At 44.5% G+C, this 22,409-nt stretch overlaps 1 protein-coding gene and 2 long non-coding RNA genes across 22 annotated transcripts in view; 1 reads left to right on the top strand and 2 right to left on the bottom strand.

The window, feature by feature from the left end:
- LOC127010059 (broad-complex core protein isoforms 1/2/3/4/5-like) overlaps positions 1 to 22,409 on the bottom strand; it is a 104,001-nt gene that overhangs the window by 50,166 nt on the left and 31,426 nt on the right. The window contains exon 6 of one of the 20 annotated variants that reach the window (XM_050883872.1): positions 4,696 to 5,167. The exons of 16 other annotated variants lie outside the window; for them this stretch is intronic. In XM_050883872.1, coding sequence (XP_050739829.1) covers positions 4,833 to 5,167 — 335 coding nt within the window. In that variant the 3' untranslated portion in view covers positions 4,696 to 4,832. 3 more of the 20 variants (XM_050883863.1, XM_050883873.1, XM_050883869.1) reach the window with 3 other exon arrangements.
- Positions 15,027 to 15,841, bottom strand: LOC127010063 (uncharacterized). Its single transcript, XR_007762835.1, has 3 exons — positions 15,708 to 15,841; positions 15,438 to 15,573; positions 15,027 to 15,174 (listed from the first exon to the last, which is right to left on the bottom strand). It is a non-coding gene; the product is annotated as an uncharacterized LOC127010063 (long non-coding RNA).
- Positions 21,680 to 22,345, top strand: LOC127010065 (uncharacterized). Its single transcript, XR_007762837.1, has 3 exons — positions 21,680 to 21,820; positions 21,911 to 22,137; positions 22,209 to 22,345. It is a non-coding gene; the product is annotated as an uncharacterized LOC127010065 (long non-coding RNA).

Raw genomic sequence — 22,409 nt, 5'->3', positions numbered from 1 at the left:
AAACCCTTCCTGACACAGCCCACAGCATATACCTCTGTCACAGCCCCTAACCCTTCCAGACAACTCCCACAGCATAGGGATTTTAAACAGCATATATCTCTCGTCACAGCCCCTTCCTTCACAGACACAGCCCAATTAGAGTTACAGAATCCCCTCAACACCCTCATCACAGCCCACAGCCTCCTTCAGAAGAGCCCAGTCAGCCCTTGGTAGAGCTTAGTTTCTGATCCTGTTGAAAGCGATCTGAACCTTTACCTAGTAACTTATACTCCTTAACAGACAGTCTATAGGTGTAGGACTCCTTGTGGTACTTAGCAGTCTGTATACAAAGCAAGGCATACAGTCAGTTTAAGAACCAAAACAGACTGCCCTTACAAACGCTCTGAACAGACACACCCACAGCCCTAAGAGTCGACAGGCTTCACAGACCGACCCCACAGCCATTCAGAGAGCCCACAGACCCCCCCCCCACATAGTCTTAGGAGTTCACAGCATCTTACGCAACCTAACACAGCCAAGCTTATGTCTCCTACGAAAGCGTTACCGTAAGAGCCTCGTAGATGTGTTTGAATAGGCTTCCAATTAGCGCTAGATTATAACATTTAACATACACTCTCTCTCTCTCTCTCTCTCTCGTCTTGCATTCTTCCTTCATACTTCAAGACACTCACTCACATTTTTTCTCTCTCTCTATCGTCCTTAACTTCACTTCTCTGTCTCATATTTCAGTTTCTTCACACTGGATTCCACACCTCCTTAACCTCATTTTCTCGACACATAACCTCATACACACATATCTTTAATCTTTTCTTTTATCTACAAACAACCTTACACTCTTATCCTTGCCTCACAGAAACCTTGACCTCAGTTTCACGACATACAACCTCATACACCCATATCTTTAATCTTTTCTTTAATCGACACACAACCTCACACTCTTCATTGCCTCACAGAAACCTTAACCTCACATTCAACCCCACTTATCAAAACGCAAATACACACCCATAGCTCCAACCTCACTCTTATCTACTCTGTCTAACTCAACCTCATCCAACCTCTCACACCCATCTCGCCAACCTGATCAACACAACCTCACAACACCCATAGCTCTAACCTCACTCTTACCTACTCTGTCTCACACTCAACCTCATCCACCCATCTCTCTAACCTCACTCTGATCAACGCAACCTCTCACTCTCTCCTCTCTCCCCCACACAAACCTCACAGCCCTGTTCTTTAAGACTAAACCAAGAACAACCCCACGTGTCAACCTCCCCTTTGCATGAGTGACCCCTCCCAACCCCACCCTTAGTCCCTTCCCCTCCCTTACACAACCTTAGTCTCCCTTAAACCCATGACATTATCTCCCTTAACCCCCTTCTCTTATACAACCTCAATCTCCCTTTAACCATAATCTTGCTTTCCTTAACTCCCACCCTATCTGTCTTTCCCTTCCCTTACACAACCTTAGTCTCCCTTAAACCCTTTCCCTGTCTTTCCCCTCCCTTAATCTTCTCCCTTTGACCCTCCCCTTTCCATACACAACCTGTCACCCTTACACTCCCTTACCTTGCTTCCCTTACACAACCTTAGTCTCCCTTAAACCCATGACATTATCTCCCTTAAACCATTCCCTTGTCATTCCCCTCCCTTACCCATTACCTTTTACTCCCTTAACCTTCTCCCTTTGACCCTCCCCTTGGTTCCCTTACACAACAAGCTCCCTTCCCCCAACTGGTCATTCCCTTCCTTAGTCTCCCTTCTCCCCCCTCACCCCCCCCCCCTTTACACCATTTCTCTCCCCATATAACAAATAGCATTACTAGGAAGCGTGTCTAAGAAGCTATTATTTAACTGTACATTTATATATAGTTATTTTTTTTCCTAAGGGGGGACTTTAGTATATATTTTTTTCCCTTGGTATTTTTTGTTTTCTTTTTCATTATTTTTTCCTGTTATTTTCATTCACGTCTTGTTTTGGGGGTTGAGTTAGTGTTTCAACGGTTATTTACACACAAACACACACACACACACACACACACACACACATCATCTCCTCTTCTCTCTTTCTCTCTCTCGCTCTCTCTCACCAGGTAACCTTCTAGCACAGGTAAACCGTTTCTTAATCACACGTTAAGGCTATAGGAACAATCTCAGCGTTAGTCCAATCACATTTGTCTATCAATAAATATAAAAAAATACCTTAATTAGATTTTTTTCCCTTATCTCTCTCATCCATATCACTTCTTAAATCACGTCAGTAGCTTTCGTATGTGTATTTTTGTCTATATCTTACTTTAACTCTCTCTCTCTCTCTCTCTCTCTCTCTCTCTCTCTCTCTCTCTCTCTCGGTTATATACACCAGGAACAGGTATTTACGGTATAGACGCGTGAATCTTAGCAACAGACCGCCTTCCAGAACCTTTTTTCCCTTATTAAAACACACACACACACACACACACACACACATCTACATTAACTCCTTCAACTCCCATCTGGAATCGTCTATTATATCGTCTTCAACACCTTTTAGAATCGCCTTCAACTCCGCTCCACCACCATAGTATAGAGTCATGGAACAAGAGAGCTGCGACACTTGGCGGAGGATCAGACACCCTCTCACTTCTAAAAACAAGCACGCATCGGAATCGCTTCTATAAACACCAACCATTGCCACCAGGAAAGCTAAGCGATTGACCGTCATTTGTTTTGCCTCTCAGAACCTAATACTCTGAAAGCCCGAATTCTTACGCGTCTCGGCATCTCAGTTCCTCTGTTTCAAAAGCCTATCGTAGTTGTTGGCTGTCTTTCATGGGCTGTTTTGTGATGGTGGGGATAGATTGACACGACCTAAGCTCATGAAAGGGAAAATCACCCAAGAGAAATCCGGCTAATCTTTTCGGAGGCCTGTCTGAAAAGCCTCTTGTGGAAACTCCTGGGATAATTTTACACGACCTCAGCATCATGAAAGGCAAAATCACCCATGAGAAATCCGGCTAATCTTCACGGAGGTCTGTCTGAGAACCCTCTTGTGGAAACTCCTGGGATAATTTTACACGACCTCAGCATCATGAAAGGCAAAATCACCCATGAGAAATCCGGCTAATCTTCACGGAGGCCTGTCTGAGAACCCTCTTGTGGAAACTCCTGGGATAATTTTACACGACCTCAGCATCATGAAAGGCAAAATCACCCATGAGAAATCCGGCTAATCTTCACGGAGGCCTGTCTGAGAACCCTCTTGTGGAAATTCCTGGGATAATTTTACACGACCTCAGCATCATGAAAGGCAAAATCACCCATGAGAAATCCGGCTAATCTTTTCGGAGGTCTGTCTGAGAACCCTCTTGTGGAAACTCCTGGGATAATTTTACACGACCTCAGCATCATGAAAGGCAAAATCACCCATGAGAAATCCGGCTAATCTTCACGGAGGCCTGACTGAGAACCGACCTAAGCATCATGAAAGGAAAAAGGCCTGTCTGAAAACCCTCTTGTGGAAATTCCTGGGATAATTTTACACGACCTAAGCATCATGAAAGGGAAAACCGCTCATGAGAAATCCGGCTAATCTTCACGGAGGCCTGTCTGAAAACCCTCTTGTGGAAACTCCTGGGATAATTTTACACGCCCTCAGCATCATGAAAGGCAAAACCACCCAAGAGAAATCCGGCTAATCTTCTCGGAGGCCTGTCTGAAAACCCTCTTGTGGAAACTCCTGGGATAATTTTACACGCCCTTAGCTCATGAAAGGCAAAACCACCCATGAAAACCCTGTTAATCGCCCCCGTGGCCTTGGGAAGCAGCCGTAATTGGAGACCGAGACGTGTAAGAATCCTGGACCTGAGAGCATTGAGGCGTCTAGACCAAGAGACGGTACAGGGGGAGCAGCCGCTATGGGTTACACTCACACCTCTCTATATACACATACACGCGAGATATACGTCAATACAGCTGCACGCATGTTCGGGAGAGTATGCTTGCTACTCTCTATTTGTGAGGTTGTGAATCTACTGCTTTCTTTACATGTATTAAGAGTATGTAGCAGCAGTAGCAGAAGTAGTAATAGTAGTAGTAGTAGTAGCAGGATGCGGTCGAGGAGTAGAGTTACAGCAGTCGTAGGATGCCAGTCAAGGATACCAACTAACACCCCGATATCCTACAACTGAAATTAGTGATAGGATACGATTCTACGACATCTACCACCATCGCATCCTAGTCAATAGAAAACGAAGGACACGGACACGCCCACTTCAGGAATCCTTCACATCCCTCAGAAGCAACACCATCCCCGCATCCTACGAGCCAAGACAAAAAGGATCCCACAAAACGAGAGGAAACGCATCCTGCCACAGAGAAGAAAGGAAACTTAGACCCAGACTTCGAAGGACCTAAGGACTTGCAAAGGACCCTAGGACTTTCAAAGGTCACCAAAACTTTCAAGAACCCCAAGATTTTCAAGAACCCCAAGCACTTTCAAAGGACCCCAAGGACTTTCAAAGGACCCAAAGACATTCCAAAGGTTACTAAGACTTTCAAGAACCCCAAAAGGACCCCAAGACGTTCGATAGGATCCCAGGGTATTCTAAGGGTCTAAGGAGTGTGGGGCTTAGGGGATTTTCTTAAACATTTCGACCCCAACCTCACATATTAGACAAGGCCTTCGTAGGAGTTCGGGGCATTTCCAGTGATAGTTCCATAACCCTTCTGGTAGTTTGACCTTTCTTTTGTACCTTGAACCTAATAAAACACTCATGAGAACCCGAATGAGCTCCTTTTCGGCCTTTAAAAATATCTGGTGTGTGAGGCGAAGGGGTCTAAGATTATCGGGCTTAAAGGATCCTCAACGGGAGTCCTCTGTGGTATGTGTAATGATGCTTCTGTAGGGCGTTCTTGGTTTTACAGAGGCTGCCGCAGATGGAGCAACGGTAGGGCTGGGTAAGCATGTGTCGGTCTTCAATGTGTCGCAAGAGAGACTGTCGCGAGGAGAGCATTTTCAGGCAATGTGGGCACTGCTGTTGTTGCTGCTGCTGTGTTGGTGGAGGTGGAGGAGGTGGGTGATGGTGGTGGTGTTGATGGTGTTGATGGTGTTGTTGTTGAATGCTAAACGACAACAGTGATGAAGGACTGGGGGGTGTGGTGGTGGTGGTGGTGGATGCGCTACGCCCTGAAACAAATAAGAAGTCCTAATCAGTCCTCCCTTCTTTTTATGTAGCGCTGCGTTTTCTATTGCTTTGTTTACTCTATTATGATTTTTTTTTTGGATTTGCTACATCATTTTTTTTGTGTTATTTGTTACTAGCTACCTATCCTGCCTGAGAGTGTGTGTGTGTTTGTGTGTGTATGTTTGTATGTGTTGAGAAAATCAGATAGTTTTGTGTGTGTGTGTGTGTGTGTGTGTGTGTGTGTTTGTGTGTGTATGTGTGCTTGACAGGTGTGTGTATGTTTGCATGTGTTGAGAAAATCAGATAGTTTTGTGTGTGTGTGTGTGTGTGTGTGTGTGTGCAAGAAAGGTGTGTCTATGTATGTGTGTGTTGAGAAAATTAAGTGTGTGTGTGTGTGTGTGTGTGTGTGTGTGTGTGTGTGTGTGTGTGTGAGCATTACCACGATCCACCACCAGTCACCACCATACCGCCACCTGCCCAGGAGTCAGGTATCTCCAACAGGTGTATTCTTACTAATCAAGGCACAGGTAACCTTACACCCACACCTTGCCCTCAGTACCTGTGTTGCCAAGCCAGGTAAACAAAGACTACACAGGTATCATCATTATTATCATTATCATTATTTTTATGGGGTTTAAATTCTCCCTTTCATTAATTACAGGTGAGAAATTGATTAGTCAGGTATACGTATTTAGGTTTTAACTCTTATAGATAAAAAAGAGGAGAGGTGAGGAGGTGAAATTAAGGTGTTAAATATATGTTTCAAGTTTTCTTTTTTCTTGTTTTCCTGTTTATTTTCACACACACACAAACTTTCTCTTTTTTTCTCTTACACACACAGAATCTAACTCCCTCTCTCTCTCTCTCTCTCTCTCTCTCATACACACACACACAAATAAAAACAACCCACAGAACCTCTCTCTCTCTCTCACACACACACACACACACACACACACACAACCTCCCTCTCCCTCTTTTTAACATACACAAAAAACACTACTTCTACACACACCATCTCGGCACTCCCTCCCTCCCTTCTCTCTCCCTCATGCACCCACACACAACAAACTCCTCCGTCCCTCCCTCCCTCCTCCCTCACCCACTACCCTACCCCCCCATCCCTCTCTCCCCCGGGGTGGACACAAACACGGTCTGCTATCATATTGAGTATTTTTATTGTATATTTCTACTGTACAAATACCCTGTACATGTGGGTTGTGATTATGTTGTGTACGGCATTTTCGACCTGGCTTTAAATATACATACATATAATCTATATATATCAACATACATACACTGTGGAGGTATATAACATGAGGTTTGCGTTTTCTGGCTGTCTTTGGCACTAGGCACTAATGTATAGCGATGACTAAAATAGCGTTTCTAATATAGTTCTCTGGTTTGATCCCTCAGTCTTGTACGGCAGTGATGGCGAACTGAGACACGCACGCACGCACGCACGCACGCACTCCCACACACGCACGCACGCACGCACACTTAGTTGAGGTTAGCTCGGTTGCTGTGATATATTTAAAATGTGCTGAGGAATTGTCATTTTTGTATCATCATCATTATTATTAATAGTTTCCCTTCCATGTTTGTTTTCCTGCGTGAAACGAGAGGTAGATGCTTGGCCGGGGGGCGTGAGGACCCCCGGTGAGGTGTGTTGGGGAGCGGGGTAATACTGTGGCTGGGGGGTAGGGGGTGGGGGGTGAGGGTCTGCCTGAGACGAGAGGCTGGCGGGACGTGTGGCCGCCAGCCGACAACAGTAAAAAATGCCATTTGTAGGGTTTGTATGGACGTGTGTACCTTGTCAACGGGGGGAGGGGGGGAGGGGCAGGGGGAAGGGAGGGAGGGGGGGAGGCGAGGGTGTCCTTCCTCCACTGGTGAGGGACGCGTCTCTCCCTTCCCTCCCGCACACACCCGAGGCCGTCCTGGACCGTGCCCCGCCCGCACCACCTTCGCCGCCGCCGCTGCCGCCGCCAGCTCCTCCACCGGTCGCGCCGCCGCCACCGCCTCCTCCTCCGCCGCCGCCAGCAGCGGGCGCGCGGTGGTAGCGATGCACGTGCATCTTCATGGCCTTCTGGGTGGGCGCGGTGCGCGGACACACGGTGCAGCGGAACACCGTGTCGGGCGTGGTGAAGTGAGAGTCTCGCTGGTGCACCTTGACGGAGTAGCGGCGTGTGAACGTCTTGCCGCACAGGGGGCACGCGAAGCGGTGGTGGTGGTGGTGGTGGTGGTGGAGGAGGTGGTGGTGGAGGGGCGGCGGGGCCTCCGGGGAGGTGGCGGTGGCGGTGGTGGTGGTAGTGGTGGTGGTGGCGGAGGAGCCTGCAAGGAGACACCACTGGGGTTACTTCCGCACGGTCAGGCGTGCAGGCGCGGCTCACCCGAGGCGTGAGTCGCGGTGGTGGTAGTGGGGGGGGTAGTGGTGGAGGGGGGGGTGGCGGGGGCTGAGGTAGTGGAGGCCTTGCCGCCGGCGGGGTGGGGCCTCCGGTGGTAGTTACTCTTGTGGACGCGGAGGGTACTCAAGTTTTTGAACGAGAGGCCGCAGACGTCGCAGCGGGCCGCGCCCAGACCCGCGTGCTGGTCCCGGAGATGGACCTTCAGATTGTACACGTTACTGAAAGTGCGACCACACACCAAGCATTCATACCGGACCTGCCTGCGCTCGGGGCCCGCGGGGGGGAAAAAACCCAAACCTGTAAAACAAAACAACACCCTTTACTATCCCTCCTGCGGGAGGCTGCGGGGCATGCAAGGAGTGGTGAGGCAGGCAGGTCAGGCAGGCAGCAGGCAGATGTTGTGTCTACAGTACAGTAGTAGTGGTAGTGGGAGGAGGAGTGGAAGCAGTAGTAGTAGGAGTTGACCCGTGACGAAGTAGAGGCAGCAGGCTGACTGGCCGCCGAGTGACCGGATGTGTCTCCGGCACTCGGCTGGTAATGTTTCAGCGGGGGGCGGGGCGGGCGGGGGGCGTCGCCCCGAGGTCGCCTTGTCGAGGCCGCCCGCCACGGCGCTACGGGACGCGGCGCGCCGCCACGACCACTACACGACGAGGCTCAGCGCTAACACGTGCACGCCAGCTGCTGCTGCTGCTGCTCTACGGTGCTGCTGCTGCCGCTGCCGCTGCTCGGTGTGTGTGTGGCTGACTGGCAGCCTGACTGACTGACTGACTGGCTGGCTGACTGACTGACTGAGTGAGGGCCTAACTGCCTTACAAGAGAGGGGGACCGCACTACCTACCACAAGGCATGACATGAGGCCGGCTATAGCATACGGATTCACCATCGACACCATCATCATCATCATCATCATCATCGTCGCGACACCCGTATACCCTTCTTTCTTGCTGCTGCTCATCGCTCGCTCGCTCGCTCGTTCTCTCTCTCTCTCTCTTTCTCTCGCTCGCTCGCTCATTCTTTCTCTCTCCCTTTCACCACGAGTCACGCACGTGTTTCTGTCAATAACGCCCCCCTCCCTCTTCACCGGGAGGGGGGGATCACCATCGCCTGGGCGGGGGCGCGGGGGAGGGGCGGCGGCATCACAGCGCATCACGGCACACCGCCGCGCCTCCCCGCGGCGCGGCCCGCCTACACCACAACACAACACAACACAGTTTATATATGTATAGATATAAAACCTTTTTCCCGTCACTCACACGTCGCCGTCGAGGCTAACTTGTCATAATACACAGATGGGGGTAAGGGGCGGGGAGGGCAAGATAGATCATCATACAAAAATAAAAAATAACTTTCTCTTTTTTTCATCAGTTCACGTTTACTACACGTAGAAGACGAACAACTCGACTGTCTTGTATTTTCCTGCGATTTTTTTGCTTATATTTTCTTGTGTGTGTCCAGCTGTATCTTGCTTGCTTGTTTGTTTGCCTGCTTGCTTGCTTTGTTTGTCTGTTGCTTCGAGTCATCGTCGTCACCGCCATCCTTGACACCACACGACAATATCCACCATTATCATTATTAAAGCGAAAATAACAGTGTCCGTGTGTCCGGGTCCGTGTGTGTGTGTGTGTGTGTGTGTGTGTGTGTGTGTGTGTGTGTGTGTGTACGTAAACGTATATAATCCACCCTAAGAAGCACCAACTGGTAGTAATAGTTATAGTAGCAGCAGTAGTAGTGGTGGTGGTGTGGGGAAGAGTATTAGCACTGCCAGATACAGGATTACAGTGGCGATAGTAGTAGTAGTAGTAGTAGTAGTAGTAGTAGTAGTAGTAGTAGCAGAAATTTAAGTAGTACTAGTAGAAGTGAGTGAGTTAACAGTAGTAGTAGTAGTAGTAGTAGTAGTAGCAGAAATTTAAGTAGTACTAGTAGAAGTGAGTGAGTTAACAGTAGTAGTAGTAGTAGTAGTAGTAGTAGTGGGGAAGCCTGAGTATTAGCAGTAGTAGTAGTAGTAGTAAGTAGGAGGACATGCACTCAACTCTACACACTCCCACCCGTGCCCGGCCCAAGGGACACAGCCGCTCTACGTGGGCTCTGTTTGATCGTCTGTTTGTTGTTGTTGTTGTAGTGGTTGTTGTTGTGGTTGATGTTGTTGTAGTTGTGGTGGTGGTGGTTGCTGTGGTGGCGGGCTGCGGCGCCCCAGCAACACCCACACCCCCACAACCACCGCCTCCTGCAGCAGCGGCTACGTCAGTTGACTCTGTTCCGGTGGTGTCGCTGAATGTGCATCCGGAGGCCGGAGCGGGTCCGCGACACCTTATCGCACATGGCACACGGGAAGGGCCCATAGTTGAGGTGCGCATCTATAAAATGCACCCGCAGATTGCCAATGGACGTATACGTTTTGCCGCAGTACGGACAATGAAGGTAGCCCATATAGGAGCTGGCCCTGCCTGGAAAGAGACGGAAACTCAATGTAGAGGCTGTGATGAGGGGGAGGAGAGCGGGGGCGGGGGCAGGTGGAGCAGGGGGAGCAGGGAGGGCGGGGTGTGTCTGTGGTTGCGGTGCATGTGTACACGCAGTCCATTTACACTCTTTGAGAGCTTGTTGCATAGACGGCAGACATAGGGCCCCTCCCTACCGTGCACGTCGCGCACGTGCACCCGGACGTTGGACACACACGAGAACACTTTGCCACACTGCGGACATTGCGGAACCACTGAGTGCGGGTGCTCACCGGCACCTGGCGAGGGCGGTGGCGGGCCTGCAAAACGAGAAGACACTGCTGAAGGGACCTGTGTTTCTGACACATCAACGACAGTCTAAAGCTGCTGCTGCTGCTGCTGCTGCTGAGGCTTGCTGAGGCTGCTGCTGCTGCTGCACTTCTAACCTTTTGTTGTCTGTCTGTCTCTCTGCACTACAGCACACATAATATCACGACTAGAAGCAACAAGGATGACACAGTGCTCAGCTACATTCAGCTATCACAAGCTATATCACACTACTACTCCACACAGACCATCTACCCATCACTGGTTATCACAGCGCCTGTGATTCCTGTGAATGTGCACCCTCAATGCATTCTTATTTTTGGCCGGCTTGTTGCAAATGGGGCACCAAACAGGGCCACTTGCAGTGTGAATGTCCCTGATGTGGATGCGCAGACTACCTGCGCAGGAGAATAGTTTCCAACAGTGAGGACATGGCAGGCCGGAGGGCACGACACGGCCTGGAAAGACACCAAAAGGCCCTTCTTAGTCTTATCTTGCTAGGTGGAGGTGGTGCTGGTTTAGTTACGGTGGTGTCTCTGGATGTGCATTCTTAATCCTGATTGACTCTTTGAGGGTTTGTTGCAGTGGGGGCACCAATATGGGCCGCTATTGTCATGGATGTCGCGGATGTGCGTGCGCAGGCTGCTAATGCACGAGAAGCTTTTCTGACAGAAGGTACACACAACGAACCCAATGTTTAGCCTTCCTGTAACAGAGAAGACAAGGAGGCTCTTAATGACTGGTGGGGGTAAAGGTGCGGGTGGTGGTGGTGTAGTGTGGTGGGTGGTGTTGTGGAGGCGTGGTGGTGGTGCTGGGGGAGGAGGAGGAGGAGGAGGTGTAATGGAGGGGAAGGAGGTTGAGGTGGTGGTGCGGGGTTGGGTTGCTGGAGGTGGAGGTGGTGGCGGTGGAGGTGGTGGTAGTGGAGGGGGGTTGGGTGAGGGCCCTGGCAGAAGCAGCCGCGCCCTTGTGTTGCCTGTATGAGTGCGTCAACAGGGAGTTCTTGGTACGGAACACCTTGCAACACACGGCACACCTGAACTGGTAGTACACCCCGGAGTGCATGTCGGCCACGTGTTTGCGCAGGTTAGAGCGGTGGGAAGCTACTTTACCGCAGTAAGGGCAAAAGACGGAGCCCCGGCCCCTGCGAGATGGTGGCCCTGCAATTGAGAACAAAACAACAGCCCCTCTTAGTATTCGCGGCCTGGTCTCGGTCTTCGTCTGCGTATACCTGGCGAAGTGTTACCTGGATTGTCTGTCTGTCTGGAGGCATGAGACTTAACACCCTCTGAGTATACCGCGGCCTGGGTCATGTCTCCGTCTCAAAGTGTAAATCTAGCAATCTGTTACCTGGTTTCAAGTCACCGTCTGTCTGAGTATGTCTTGTCTCCGTCTCAAAGTGTAAATCTAGCAATCTGTTACCTGGTTTCAAGTCACCGTCTGTCTGAGTATGTCTTGTCTCCGTCTCAAAGTGTAAATCTAGCAATATGTTACCTGGTTTCAAGTCACCGTCTGTCTGAACTCATGAAATTTTACTCGGCCTCACTGTTTGCCTGTCTGTCTGTCTGGCGTGTTAACATACATAGTTACACGGTCTGTCTAGCTATCTGTCTCTTATTGAAGCATATTACATCTGTCTCATTGCTTTCCTGACTGTGTATAAGCTTAGTTTTAACCACACTGTTGTTTCCATGTCTATCTGTGAGGCATTTTAAGTTTGGCACACTGCATTCCTGTCTGTCTATTAAAAGGCCGACTTGTAATCATACTATCCTGTCTGTCTGTCAAATGGTTTGTGAGTATACTGGTCACTCTACAATCCTGTCTCCCTGTCTGTTAAAAGGTGTGAGTATACTATTGGTCACTCTACAATCCTGTCTCCCTGTCTGTTAAATGGTTTGTGAGTATACTGGTCACTCTACAATCCTGTCTCCCTGTCTGTTAAAAGGTGTGTGAGTATACTGGTCACTCTACAATCCTGTCTCCTTGTCTGTTAAATGGTTTGTGAGTATACTGGTCACTCTACAATCCTGTCTCCCTGTCTGTTAAATGGTTTGTGAGTATACTGGTCACTCTACAATCCTGTCTCCCTGTCTGTTAAATGGTTTGTGAGTATACTGGTCACTCTACAATCCTGTCTCCTTGTCTGTTAAATGGTTTGTGAGTATACTGGTCACTCTACAATCCTGTCTCCGTCTGTTAAATGGTGTGAGTATACTGGTCACTCTACAGTCCTGTCTCCCTGTCTGTCTGTCAGCTAAGAGGCGTACAAGCTATCCACCGTCTTGTCTGTGTCTGTCTGTGTGTCTGCCGGCGTGTACCCTTGCTTCATCCACCGCCAGCCTTTACCACCAATCAATCAATCAAGTAATCAATCTATTCCAATCAGCCTAGCTCCTCCTTTTTCCTTCTCTCTCCGCACTTATTTTACTTTTGGTCTTAAGATATTTTTTTGAGAGTAAGATAAGACTAAGCAGCGGTAGTAGTAGTAGTAATAGTAATAGTTATAGTAGTAGTAGTAGTAGTAATAGTAGTTTTTGTTACACGAATGACACACTCAATAACTTCATCCATTTAATTGACAAAAATCTCTTGATACAGGAATAGAACAGGACACTTACACAGTACAAATAGGCAGGGGTTATTGTTTTTCTTAATGGTTTGTTTCTTTGTTTACTGTTGTTTGTTGTTGTTACTGTTGTTTGAGTTGTTAGGGGTAGTAGTAGTAGTAGTAGTAACAGCAGTAATAGTAAAAAAAAAAGTTGCAGTAGTAGTAGTAGTTATTAGATTACTACTACATGTTAGGTTACTACTCCCGTTGTTGTTGTTGTTTTCTTTGTTTGTTTGTTTATTGCCTGTCACGCATCTGTCTCCTACTCCATCCCCCTCCCCCTCCTACTCCCTACCCCTCCCCCCCTCAAGACAGGTAAGCAAGCCTCCATTCACCTTTCAGTCATCTGCTTCATTCATTAGGTAACCCCGATGCGATGATGGTGATGGTGGTGTTGATAGTGACCCTCCCATACTGCCCCGTCTCTCAATAGTTAACCTAGCACAATGATGGTGATGATGGTGGTGTTGATAGTGACCCTCCCATACTGCCCCGTCTCTCAGTATTAAACCCGGTACAATGATGGTGATGATGATGATGATGGTGGTGGTGATGGTGACGGACTGACTATCTTACTCTCATTCACTATTGACCCACTGATGATAATGAAAATGATGATAGTGATGCTTGATAATGAATGACAATGATGCTGACTGATTCCAATGGTGTTTAAAAGTAATAATAATGATAATAATAATAATAATAATGATAAAAAACAATAATTTTGAACCTGTCCCCCCTTCCTCCCTTCTACCTCGTAAATAAATATAATAAAAATAAATAAAGTTGTTTCTCTGGTCAAATCATTCATCTTACCGGTCCTTAGCAAGAGTATTTTCAGAATGATGATATAATGATGATGATGATGATAAAACAATGATTTTTTAAACTATCACTTATGGACGAAAAATTAATGTGTGTGAGAGAGAGAGAGAGAGAGAGAGAGAGAGAGAGAGAGAGAGAGAGAGAGAGAGAGTGCTATGTTGCTGAGTGTACATGTGTGTGTGTGTGTGTGTGTGTGTGTGTGTGTGTGTGTGTGTGTGTGTGTGTGTGTGTGTGTGTGTGTGTGTGTGTGTGTTATCTCGGCTTCTGGTGATAGAGGCAACAATGGTGATAAACAAGCCTCGTTATCTGATGGAGCCGAGTCTAGTCACAATGCTAATAGTGATAATGTGGTGATGATGATGATGATGATGGTGATGATGGTGATGGTGAGTGACAGTGATGATGGGTCTCTAAGGAAAATAAACCCCAGCTAACTCTCTCTCTCTCTCTCTCTCTCTCTCTCTCTCTCTCTCTCTCTCTCTGTATCGATGTGTTTATTGCAATATCCCAAGATTTGATAATAATAGTAATAATAATAATAGTAATAACCTAAGCATTACAAAACCTGTCTACACGATGTGAAAATAAATAATTATCTCACTTAACTAATTACAAATAAATAATGGTCTCTCTCTCTCTCTCTCTCTCTCTCTCTCTCTCTCTCTCTCTCTCTCTCTCTCTCTCTCTAATGCATAAGAAACATGGGTCATATTCTCTCCCCATGTGTGTGTGTGTGTGTGTGTGTGTGTGTGTGTGTGTGTGTGTGTGTCGGTGAATGAGTGTATGAATGAATGCTCAAAAGCCAACAGGTATAATACAAGACTTAGTAACCGGGCAGAAGTATGTATGAATGTATGTATGCATGGGAAATGTCAGTGTGTATGTATGTATGTATGTATGTATGTATGTGTGTGTGTGTGTGTGTGTGTGTGTGTGTGTGTGTGTGTGTGTGTGTGTGTGTGTGTGTGTGTGTGTGTGTGTGTGTGTGTTTATGTATACGTGAAATATGAATGCGAATATGTGTGCATGTATGTATGGGAAATGTCAGAATACATGTATGATACGTGAACTAGGAAAGCAAATGCGTGTGTGTGTCTATGTGTAAGTGTGTGTGTGTGTGTGTGTGTGTGTGTGTGTGTGTGTGTGTGTGTGGGGGCGCCTCCCTCGCCTGTCTCGTCTACTTCTTTCTCTTGATCATATCGCACACCTTGATGGCGGGATGCGTCTCAAGCAGGTGTTTGGAGAAAGCGCGCCGGCAAAACGTGCTAAACTCACAGACTGTACAACTGTATGGCCGATTGAAGCGTACTTTGATGCCTCCTGAAACGGTAGAAAGGAAAAAAACCGCGGATCAGACTCACTCCCTTCCTCTGCCTTCAATGGTACTGGTGTGATTATGTGATCTTAAAAAACTTCCTTTCTCTGAAGTCAAAATGCTTGCTTATGTGGTCTCTATCCCTCAATTAAAAGGAAAAAAAACGCGGATCAGACTCACTCCCTTCCTCTGCCTTCAATGGTACTGGTGTGATTATGTGATCTTAAAAACTTCCTTTCTCTCTCTTGCTCAAAATGCTTGCTTATGTGGTCTCTATCCCTCAATTAAAAGGAAAAAACGGATCAGACTCACTCCCCTCTGCCTTCAATGGTACTGGTGTGATTATGTGATCTTAAAAACTTCCTTTCTCTCTCTTGCTCAAAATGCTTGCTTATGTGGTCTCTATCCCTCAATTAAAAGGAAAAAAGCCGCGGATCAGACTCACTCCCTTCCTCTGCCTTCAATGGTACTGGTGTGATTATGTGATCTTAAAAAACTTCCTTTCTCTGAAGTCAAAATGCTTGCTTATGTGGTCTCTATCCCTCAATTAAAAGGAAAAAAAACGCGGATCAGACTCACTCCCTTCCTCTGCCTTCAATGGTACTGGTGTGATCATGTGATCTTAAAAACTTCCTTTCTCTTGCTCAAAATGCTTGCTTATGTGGTCTCTATCCCTCAATTAAAAGGAAAAAAACCGCGGATCAGACTCACTCCCTTCCTCTGCCTTCAATGGTACTGGTGTGATTATGTGATCTTAAAAACTTCCTTTCTCTCACTAAGTCAAAATGCTTTCTTGCGGTCTCTCCCTCAATTAAGGAAATGAAAAAAATAAATAAATAACCGCGGATCAGACTCACTCCCTCTCTCTTCAATGGTACTGGTGTGATTATGTGATCTTAAAAACTTCCTTTCTCTCTCTGAAGTCAAAATGCTTTCTTGCGGTCTCTCCCTCAATTAAGGAAATGAAAAAAATAAAAAAATAACCGCGGATCAGACTCACTCCCTTCCTCTGCCTTCAATGGTACTGGTGTGATTATGTGATCTTAAAAACTTCCTTTCTCACATACTTAAAATGATTTCTTGTGTTCTCTCTCCCTCACTTAAATGATTTTGCAATATCTCCCTTATTTCAATGCTTCATTATGGCGTTTCTCCCTTATTCAACTGTTCAATATCTTTCTACTTTACTCAAGAATTCAACTTTCTTACGCTGCTTCCCTTATTCAAATGCTCTTAAGAATCTCTCCCTTGCTTTCTCACGTACTGAAATGCTCTTAAAAATCATTCTTATGCTTTCTCCCTTACTCGGATAAAGTGAAAATTCTACCTCTTGTCCAAAAGCTCTTAAAATTGTTCTTCCTTACTGAAATGCTCCCCAAAATCATTCTCCTTTACGGAGATGCACTTAATAAAACCTTTCTCCTTTATTTAAAACCCTTTAAAATCTTTCTAGTTGTTTGATTTTCACTTTTTTAACTTTTCATGCATTCTCTCGTGGGTCAGTGTGATAATGTGGGCGTGGTTTGCTTCTGTCCATCTCTACTTTTTTTGTCTTGCTTGCTCAAAATAACTTCCAAGGGACTGAATTACATTTTTAAGGGGATTGGTTTTTGCTCCGACTTCGAATTCATTTTTGGGGGGGAGGAGTTTTTTCATCGTTCTTGGTATTGAATCCGCAATCATCCCGTAAGAACATAAGAAGTATACATAAGGTAGTACCCAGGGCAGCTCCTCTATACCTAACACCACGTATCCTCACAACCCATGACTTCAACTGAGGCGTCTATCGTATTAACAATCACCGCATGACTGCCAAACCTGTTCCACTCCACCACAACACAAACAGGAGCAGCTACATCCATTGCTCCACCTATCCATACCCATTCATACCATTTGTGTTGTATTTTGTCCCTTATTAAAGCATCTTCCATTCCTACACTGATCTTTCCTTCCTTTCTTCTCCCGTTTTTCCATAATCTTCGATCTTTCATTCCTTAACTTATCTTTCCTTTCTTTCTTCTCCCGTTTTTCCATAATCTTCCGTCTTTCCTTCCTTTCTCTTCAATCTTTCATTCCTTAACTTATCTTTCCTTCCTTTCTTCTCCCGTTTTTCCATAATCTTCAATCTTTCATTCCTTAACTTATCTTTCCTTTCTTTCTTCTCCCGTTTTTCCATAATCTTCCATCTTTCCTTCCTTTCTCTTCCATCTTCCATTCCTTAACTTATCTTTCCTTCCTTTCTTCTCCCGTTTTTCCATAATCTTCCATCTTTCATTCCTTCACAGGCGTTGCTACTTGTTTTCCCATTTTCCCATTTTCCTTTCTTACATTCTTACTTATCACCATTGCACTCTTCCAATCCTTCACACAGACGTTAGCGGACATCTTACATTCTTACATTTATATCTTCCCTTCTTCCTTCCTGCATTTCCCGGGTATTCCCCCCTCTCATTCCCCCTCAACCATCACCGGCTCACTTAATCCCCTTCCAAGAAACAACAGTCTTACTTGATGCAAAAATTTCCCAGTATTTGCTTCCCAGAATTTATACTTTTTTATGTGTGTACGCGTGTGTGGGTGTGTGTGTACGAGTGTGTGTGCGCGCATGTGTACCCCTTCGTGTGTGTATGTACGGTAACTTGTGTGTGTGTGTGTGTGTGTGTGTTTCAATAACTTTCCCGTGATAAGCAACTCGCAGCAAGCAATGGCGGAAATAATAATAGTAATAATAATAATAATAATAATAATAATAATAATAATAATAATAATAATAATAAGCAAACAGAAGACGGCTAAATGCTTTAATGTTTGTAGTTGTTTCCTTAACCTTCCTTGAATAAATAACAATAATCATAAAAGTAATATTAACAAAAAACAAAAGCAATACTGACTAACACATTCTGACGCCGCAAAGAACAAAACACAAACAAAACCAAGAGAAGAAAACAAGTAAACAATCGCAAACAAGCTTCCGTTCCTTCCCTTGCAGTGTCTCTAAATCAGTTTGTCTGTAATTCAGTAAGTGCGTGCGTAAGTGGGTGATGTGTTCGTTGTTTTCCATGTACACAACAACACAAACTTTCTCTCCAACACAGTTTTCCTTTCTCTCAAATATACTGTACACCAACAAGACATATCTGCCTCGAGGTTGTGTAACTTCAAGAATGGCTGCAAATATTCACTTTTCCTTCCTTCCTTCCTTCTCTCTCTCTTTCTCTCTTTCTCTCTCTCTCTCTCTCTCTCTCTCTTATTCCAATGAGTTCAGAGTATATCATGGAGACAAGATTATATATAGAATTTCTTTCGGGATATCTTTTTTTTATATGGGGGGTGTCACATGGTGTCATAATATATCCTACTGGTGCAACTGCCCGTGACCTTACCTGGGAATTAAAACAGCAAGTATGCCTCGGGTTTGGTACATGTCTGGTTTTTAGGTTTTGAACGTTGAAATTTAAATGCAAGTTCTAATGTTTGTTTTCTATGACCGTGACTTTGTGAATCGCGACAAGAAATTTATATATATAGTCCAATCTTTCAATAAATAAACAAATAAAAATAAACTTAGCCGGAAATACGCGCTCTAAGTCTAATAATGAGCATAACAACCACGAACTTTACAATAAACAAAAAAACAAAACAAAAACAAAATGCCGGACAAAGCAAGTAAGTAAGTAACCACATGAATCAAACTTTTAAAAAAACACTCAACAAAACAAAGCAACAAATCAATTTCCTTCATAAATCATCACAATCAACCACTTCTTTAATAGTGCAACGGAGGAGGCAAATCCATCTCCTTTTATTTTTTCTCTCTCGCTCTTTTTAAGGATAACTTTAATACTTCACAAAGGCCGCCCAACTCACTGTTTTAATGGGCAGTTGCAGGGAGCCACGACCGAGGAAGGGAGAGGAAAGGATCATGGGACAGGGAGAGGGAAGGGAGAATGGGAATGAGTGGGTGTGAGGGTGGGATGTACAGGGTGGGATGTACAGGGTGGGTGTACAAGAGGGTGCCCACGGTGGTGACTCCCATGGTATATTCTTAAGGCTACAAAAATGGGGTTAACCTCCTGACCAAATATATAGATTTATGTTTATATATGTAAAAATCCTTTAGTACATAATTATACCAGACTACAGCGAACACCGCGGCGTGGGGGAGAGGGGGCTGGGGGGTAATGAGGGGGGATTAGAAAGGGGAACTTGGCTATTTTGAACTCTTTGTTGTTGTTATTGTCATTGTTTTTTTCTAATGCGTCTTGTTTGTGGTCTTTTGTTTTGGAAGTTTTGAAGATTATTAGCGTTTTTTTCTTTATTATTATTTTTTTTTCTAAAGGATACTGGCTTTTCTTCTTCATTTTTTTCCTATTTATATTTTTCAAGGATACTGGACTTCTATATTTCATTTTTTTATCTTGTTTTTTTTTTCTATTCGTTTTGTTTTAAGGATCTGGCTTGTTTTTCAGTCAATCATTTCTATTTTTTTTAAAGTTATAATTCAGGATACTTGGTCTAGTTTCCTCCTATATATAGTTTTACATTTCTTTTTATTGCTTTGTTATATCATAAGGTTCTGAGGCACTGACAGGTAATATACATGTTGGATAACGTTTCTTTTCCTTTCCTTTCTCTTCTTTTCTTTACGAGTTGGATGACGTATCTTTTTCTCTTTTTTTGTGTGTTTACGAGTTGGATGACGTTTTCTTTCTCAACTTTCTCTTTTTTTTCTCTTCTTTTTTACTTAATGAGAGGACCCGTTTACTGTCTTTCCTTTCTCTTCTTTTCTTTACGAGTTGGATGACGTATCTTTTTCTTTCTCTCTTTTTTTGTGTGTTTACGAGTTGGATGACGTTTTCTTTCTCAACTTTCTCTTTTTTTCTCTTCTTTTTTTTATTTAATGAGAGGACCCGTTTACTGTCTTTCCTTTCTCGTACTGAAGGAAGGCGTATTCAAGTTATATATTTTACGACCTAAGTAAGTGTAGGAGTGGCTGAGGACTTGGCTTTCTGTTTACATCTCCCATATTTTTCTTCTACTTCATATCAAGCTTAGTTAGACGATCTTTTCTTCCTTTTACTGAGAGAGAAAAACATGGGAGGCATTTTCCTTTTGTTACTAGTGAAGGGAATGGGTAACGAACTGGCTGGCTGGCTGGCTGACTGGTCTTTAAATATGTCTTTCTCTATTTTAGCATTTCATTTCATTTCTATCTTAATTTTCCTTTTTTTTTTCTATTTCAATTTCTAAAGGATATTGGCTTTTCACATTCAGACTGGCTAACTGTGACTGGTTGGGACTGGTCTTCAAATTTATCTTTTTCTATTTTTGTATCTTTCATTTTCAACCTTAATTTTCTTTTCTTTTTTTCTATTTCAATTTCTAAAGGATATTGGCTTTTTCACTTTCTGACTGGCTAACTGTGACTGGTGGCTGGTTGGATACTGGTCTTCAGTTTTATCTTTTTCTATTTTTGTATCTTTCATTTTCAATCTTAATTTTCTTTTCTTTTTTTTCTATTTCAATTTCTAAAGGATATTGGGTTTTCACTTTCTGACTGGCTAACTGTGACTGGTGGCTGGTTGGATATTGGTCTTCAAATTTATCTTTCTCTATTTTTGTATCTTTCATTTTCAATCTTAATTTTTTTCTTTTTTTTCTATTTCAATTTCTAAAGGATATTGGGTTTTCACTTTCTGACTGGGTGTGACTGGAGGCTGGTTGGGTACTCTCTTAAATTTTATCTTTCTGTATTTTTGTGTCTTTCATTTCATTTTCTATCAATTTTCTTTTCTTTTTCGTCTATTTCAATTTCTAAAGGACATTGGCTTTTTCACTTTCTGACTGGCTAATTGTGACTGGTTGGGACTGGTCTTCAAATTTATCTTTTTCTATTTTTGTATCTTTCATTTCATTCCTATCTTAATTTTCTTATTTTTCTATTTCAATTTCTAAAGGATATTGCTTTTTCACTTTCTGATATATCTTTCTCTATTTTTGTATCTTTCATTTCATTCCTATCTTAATTTTCTTATTTTTCAATTTCAATTTCTAACGGATAGTGGCTTTTCACTTTCTGACTGGCTAACTGACTGGCTGACTGGGTGCTGGGTATCCACTTTCTCCTTTTTCAATTTCCTTTTCGAATGACTGACCGACTGGGTACTTCTTTTTACTCTTTCGCTTTGCCTACATCTACTGCCTCTGACTGGGTACTGGTTCACCACTCACTCAATCCTATCATCTCTGAGGCGATTAAGACTGGCTTTTATATGACTGGAACGGACTGTGCATTGCTTGAATATATATGCGATGGTTCCAACAATTTTTCTATCAGGGGTTCAAATATGCTTTTCCATTCACTTAGTCCTATCATCTTTGAGGCGATTAAGACTGGCTTTTATATGACTGGAGCGGACTGTGCATTGCTTGAATATAGATGCGATGGTTCCAACAGTTACTCTTTCATGGGGTTCAAATCTACGTGTTACTCTTGCTTTGAGGGACCTCGTGATGGCGTCATTACCATAAATACAATGAATAGCACCTGTAGGGGATGTTATGACTGACTGACATCCGCTCCAAATTGTGAAACGCTACTAGGATGCTGCTCTCATCTCAAACGTTTCTAAACACACTGGGTCATAACTAGTTTTAGCCATTTCGTCCCCCATGTACATATTTGGCAACGTTTTTGGAGGTTGTGGGCTTTTCCAAGGGTAGTTTTATGATGCTGGTGATAGGTTCAAATTCAGTCGCCCACGCACACTTATTTGGCAAGGATTTCGGAGTTGTGGGCTTTTCCATGTGTAGTTTTATGATGCTGGTGGTAGTTTAAAATTTAGTCGCCCACGCACACTTATTTGGCAAGGATTTCGGAGTTGTGGGCTTTTCCAGGGGTAGTTTTATGATGCTGGTGGTAGTTTAAAATTTAGTCGCCCAAGCACACATATTTGGCAAGGCTTTCAGAGTTGTGGGCTTTTCCATGGGTAGTTTTATGATGCTGGTGGTAGTTTAAAATTTAGTCGCCCAAGCACATATATTTGGCAAGGATTTCGGAGTTGTGGGCATTTCCAGGGGTAGTTTAAAATTTAGTCGCCCAAGCACATATATTTGGCAACGTTTTTGGAGGTTGTGGGCTTTTCCAGGGGTAGTTTTATGATGCTGGTGGTAGTTTAAAATTTAGTCCCCCAAGCAAACATATTTGGCAAGGCTTTCGGAGTTGTGGGCTTTTCCATGGGTAGTTTTATGATGCTGGTGGTAGTTTAAAATTTAGTCGCCCAAGCACATATATTTGGCAAGGATTTCAAAGTTGTGGGCTTTTCCAAGGAT

The sequence above is a fragment of the Eriocheir sinensis genome, chromosome 42 (genome assembly GCF_024679095.1).
Source record: "Eriocheir sinensis breed Jianghai 21 chromosome 42, ASM2467909v1, whole genome shotgun sequence".
NCBI lineage: Eukaryota > Metazoa > Arthropoda > Malacostraca > Decapoda > Varunidae > Eriocheir > Eriocheir sinensis.
This window is presented reverse-complemented; position numbering and strand designations above follow the sequence as displayed.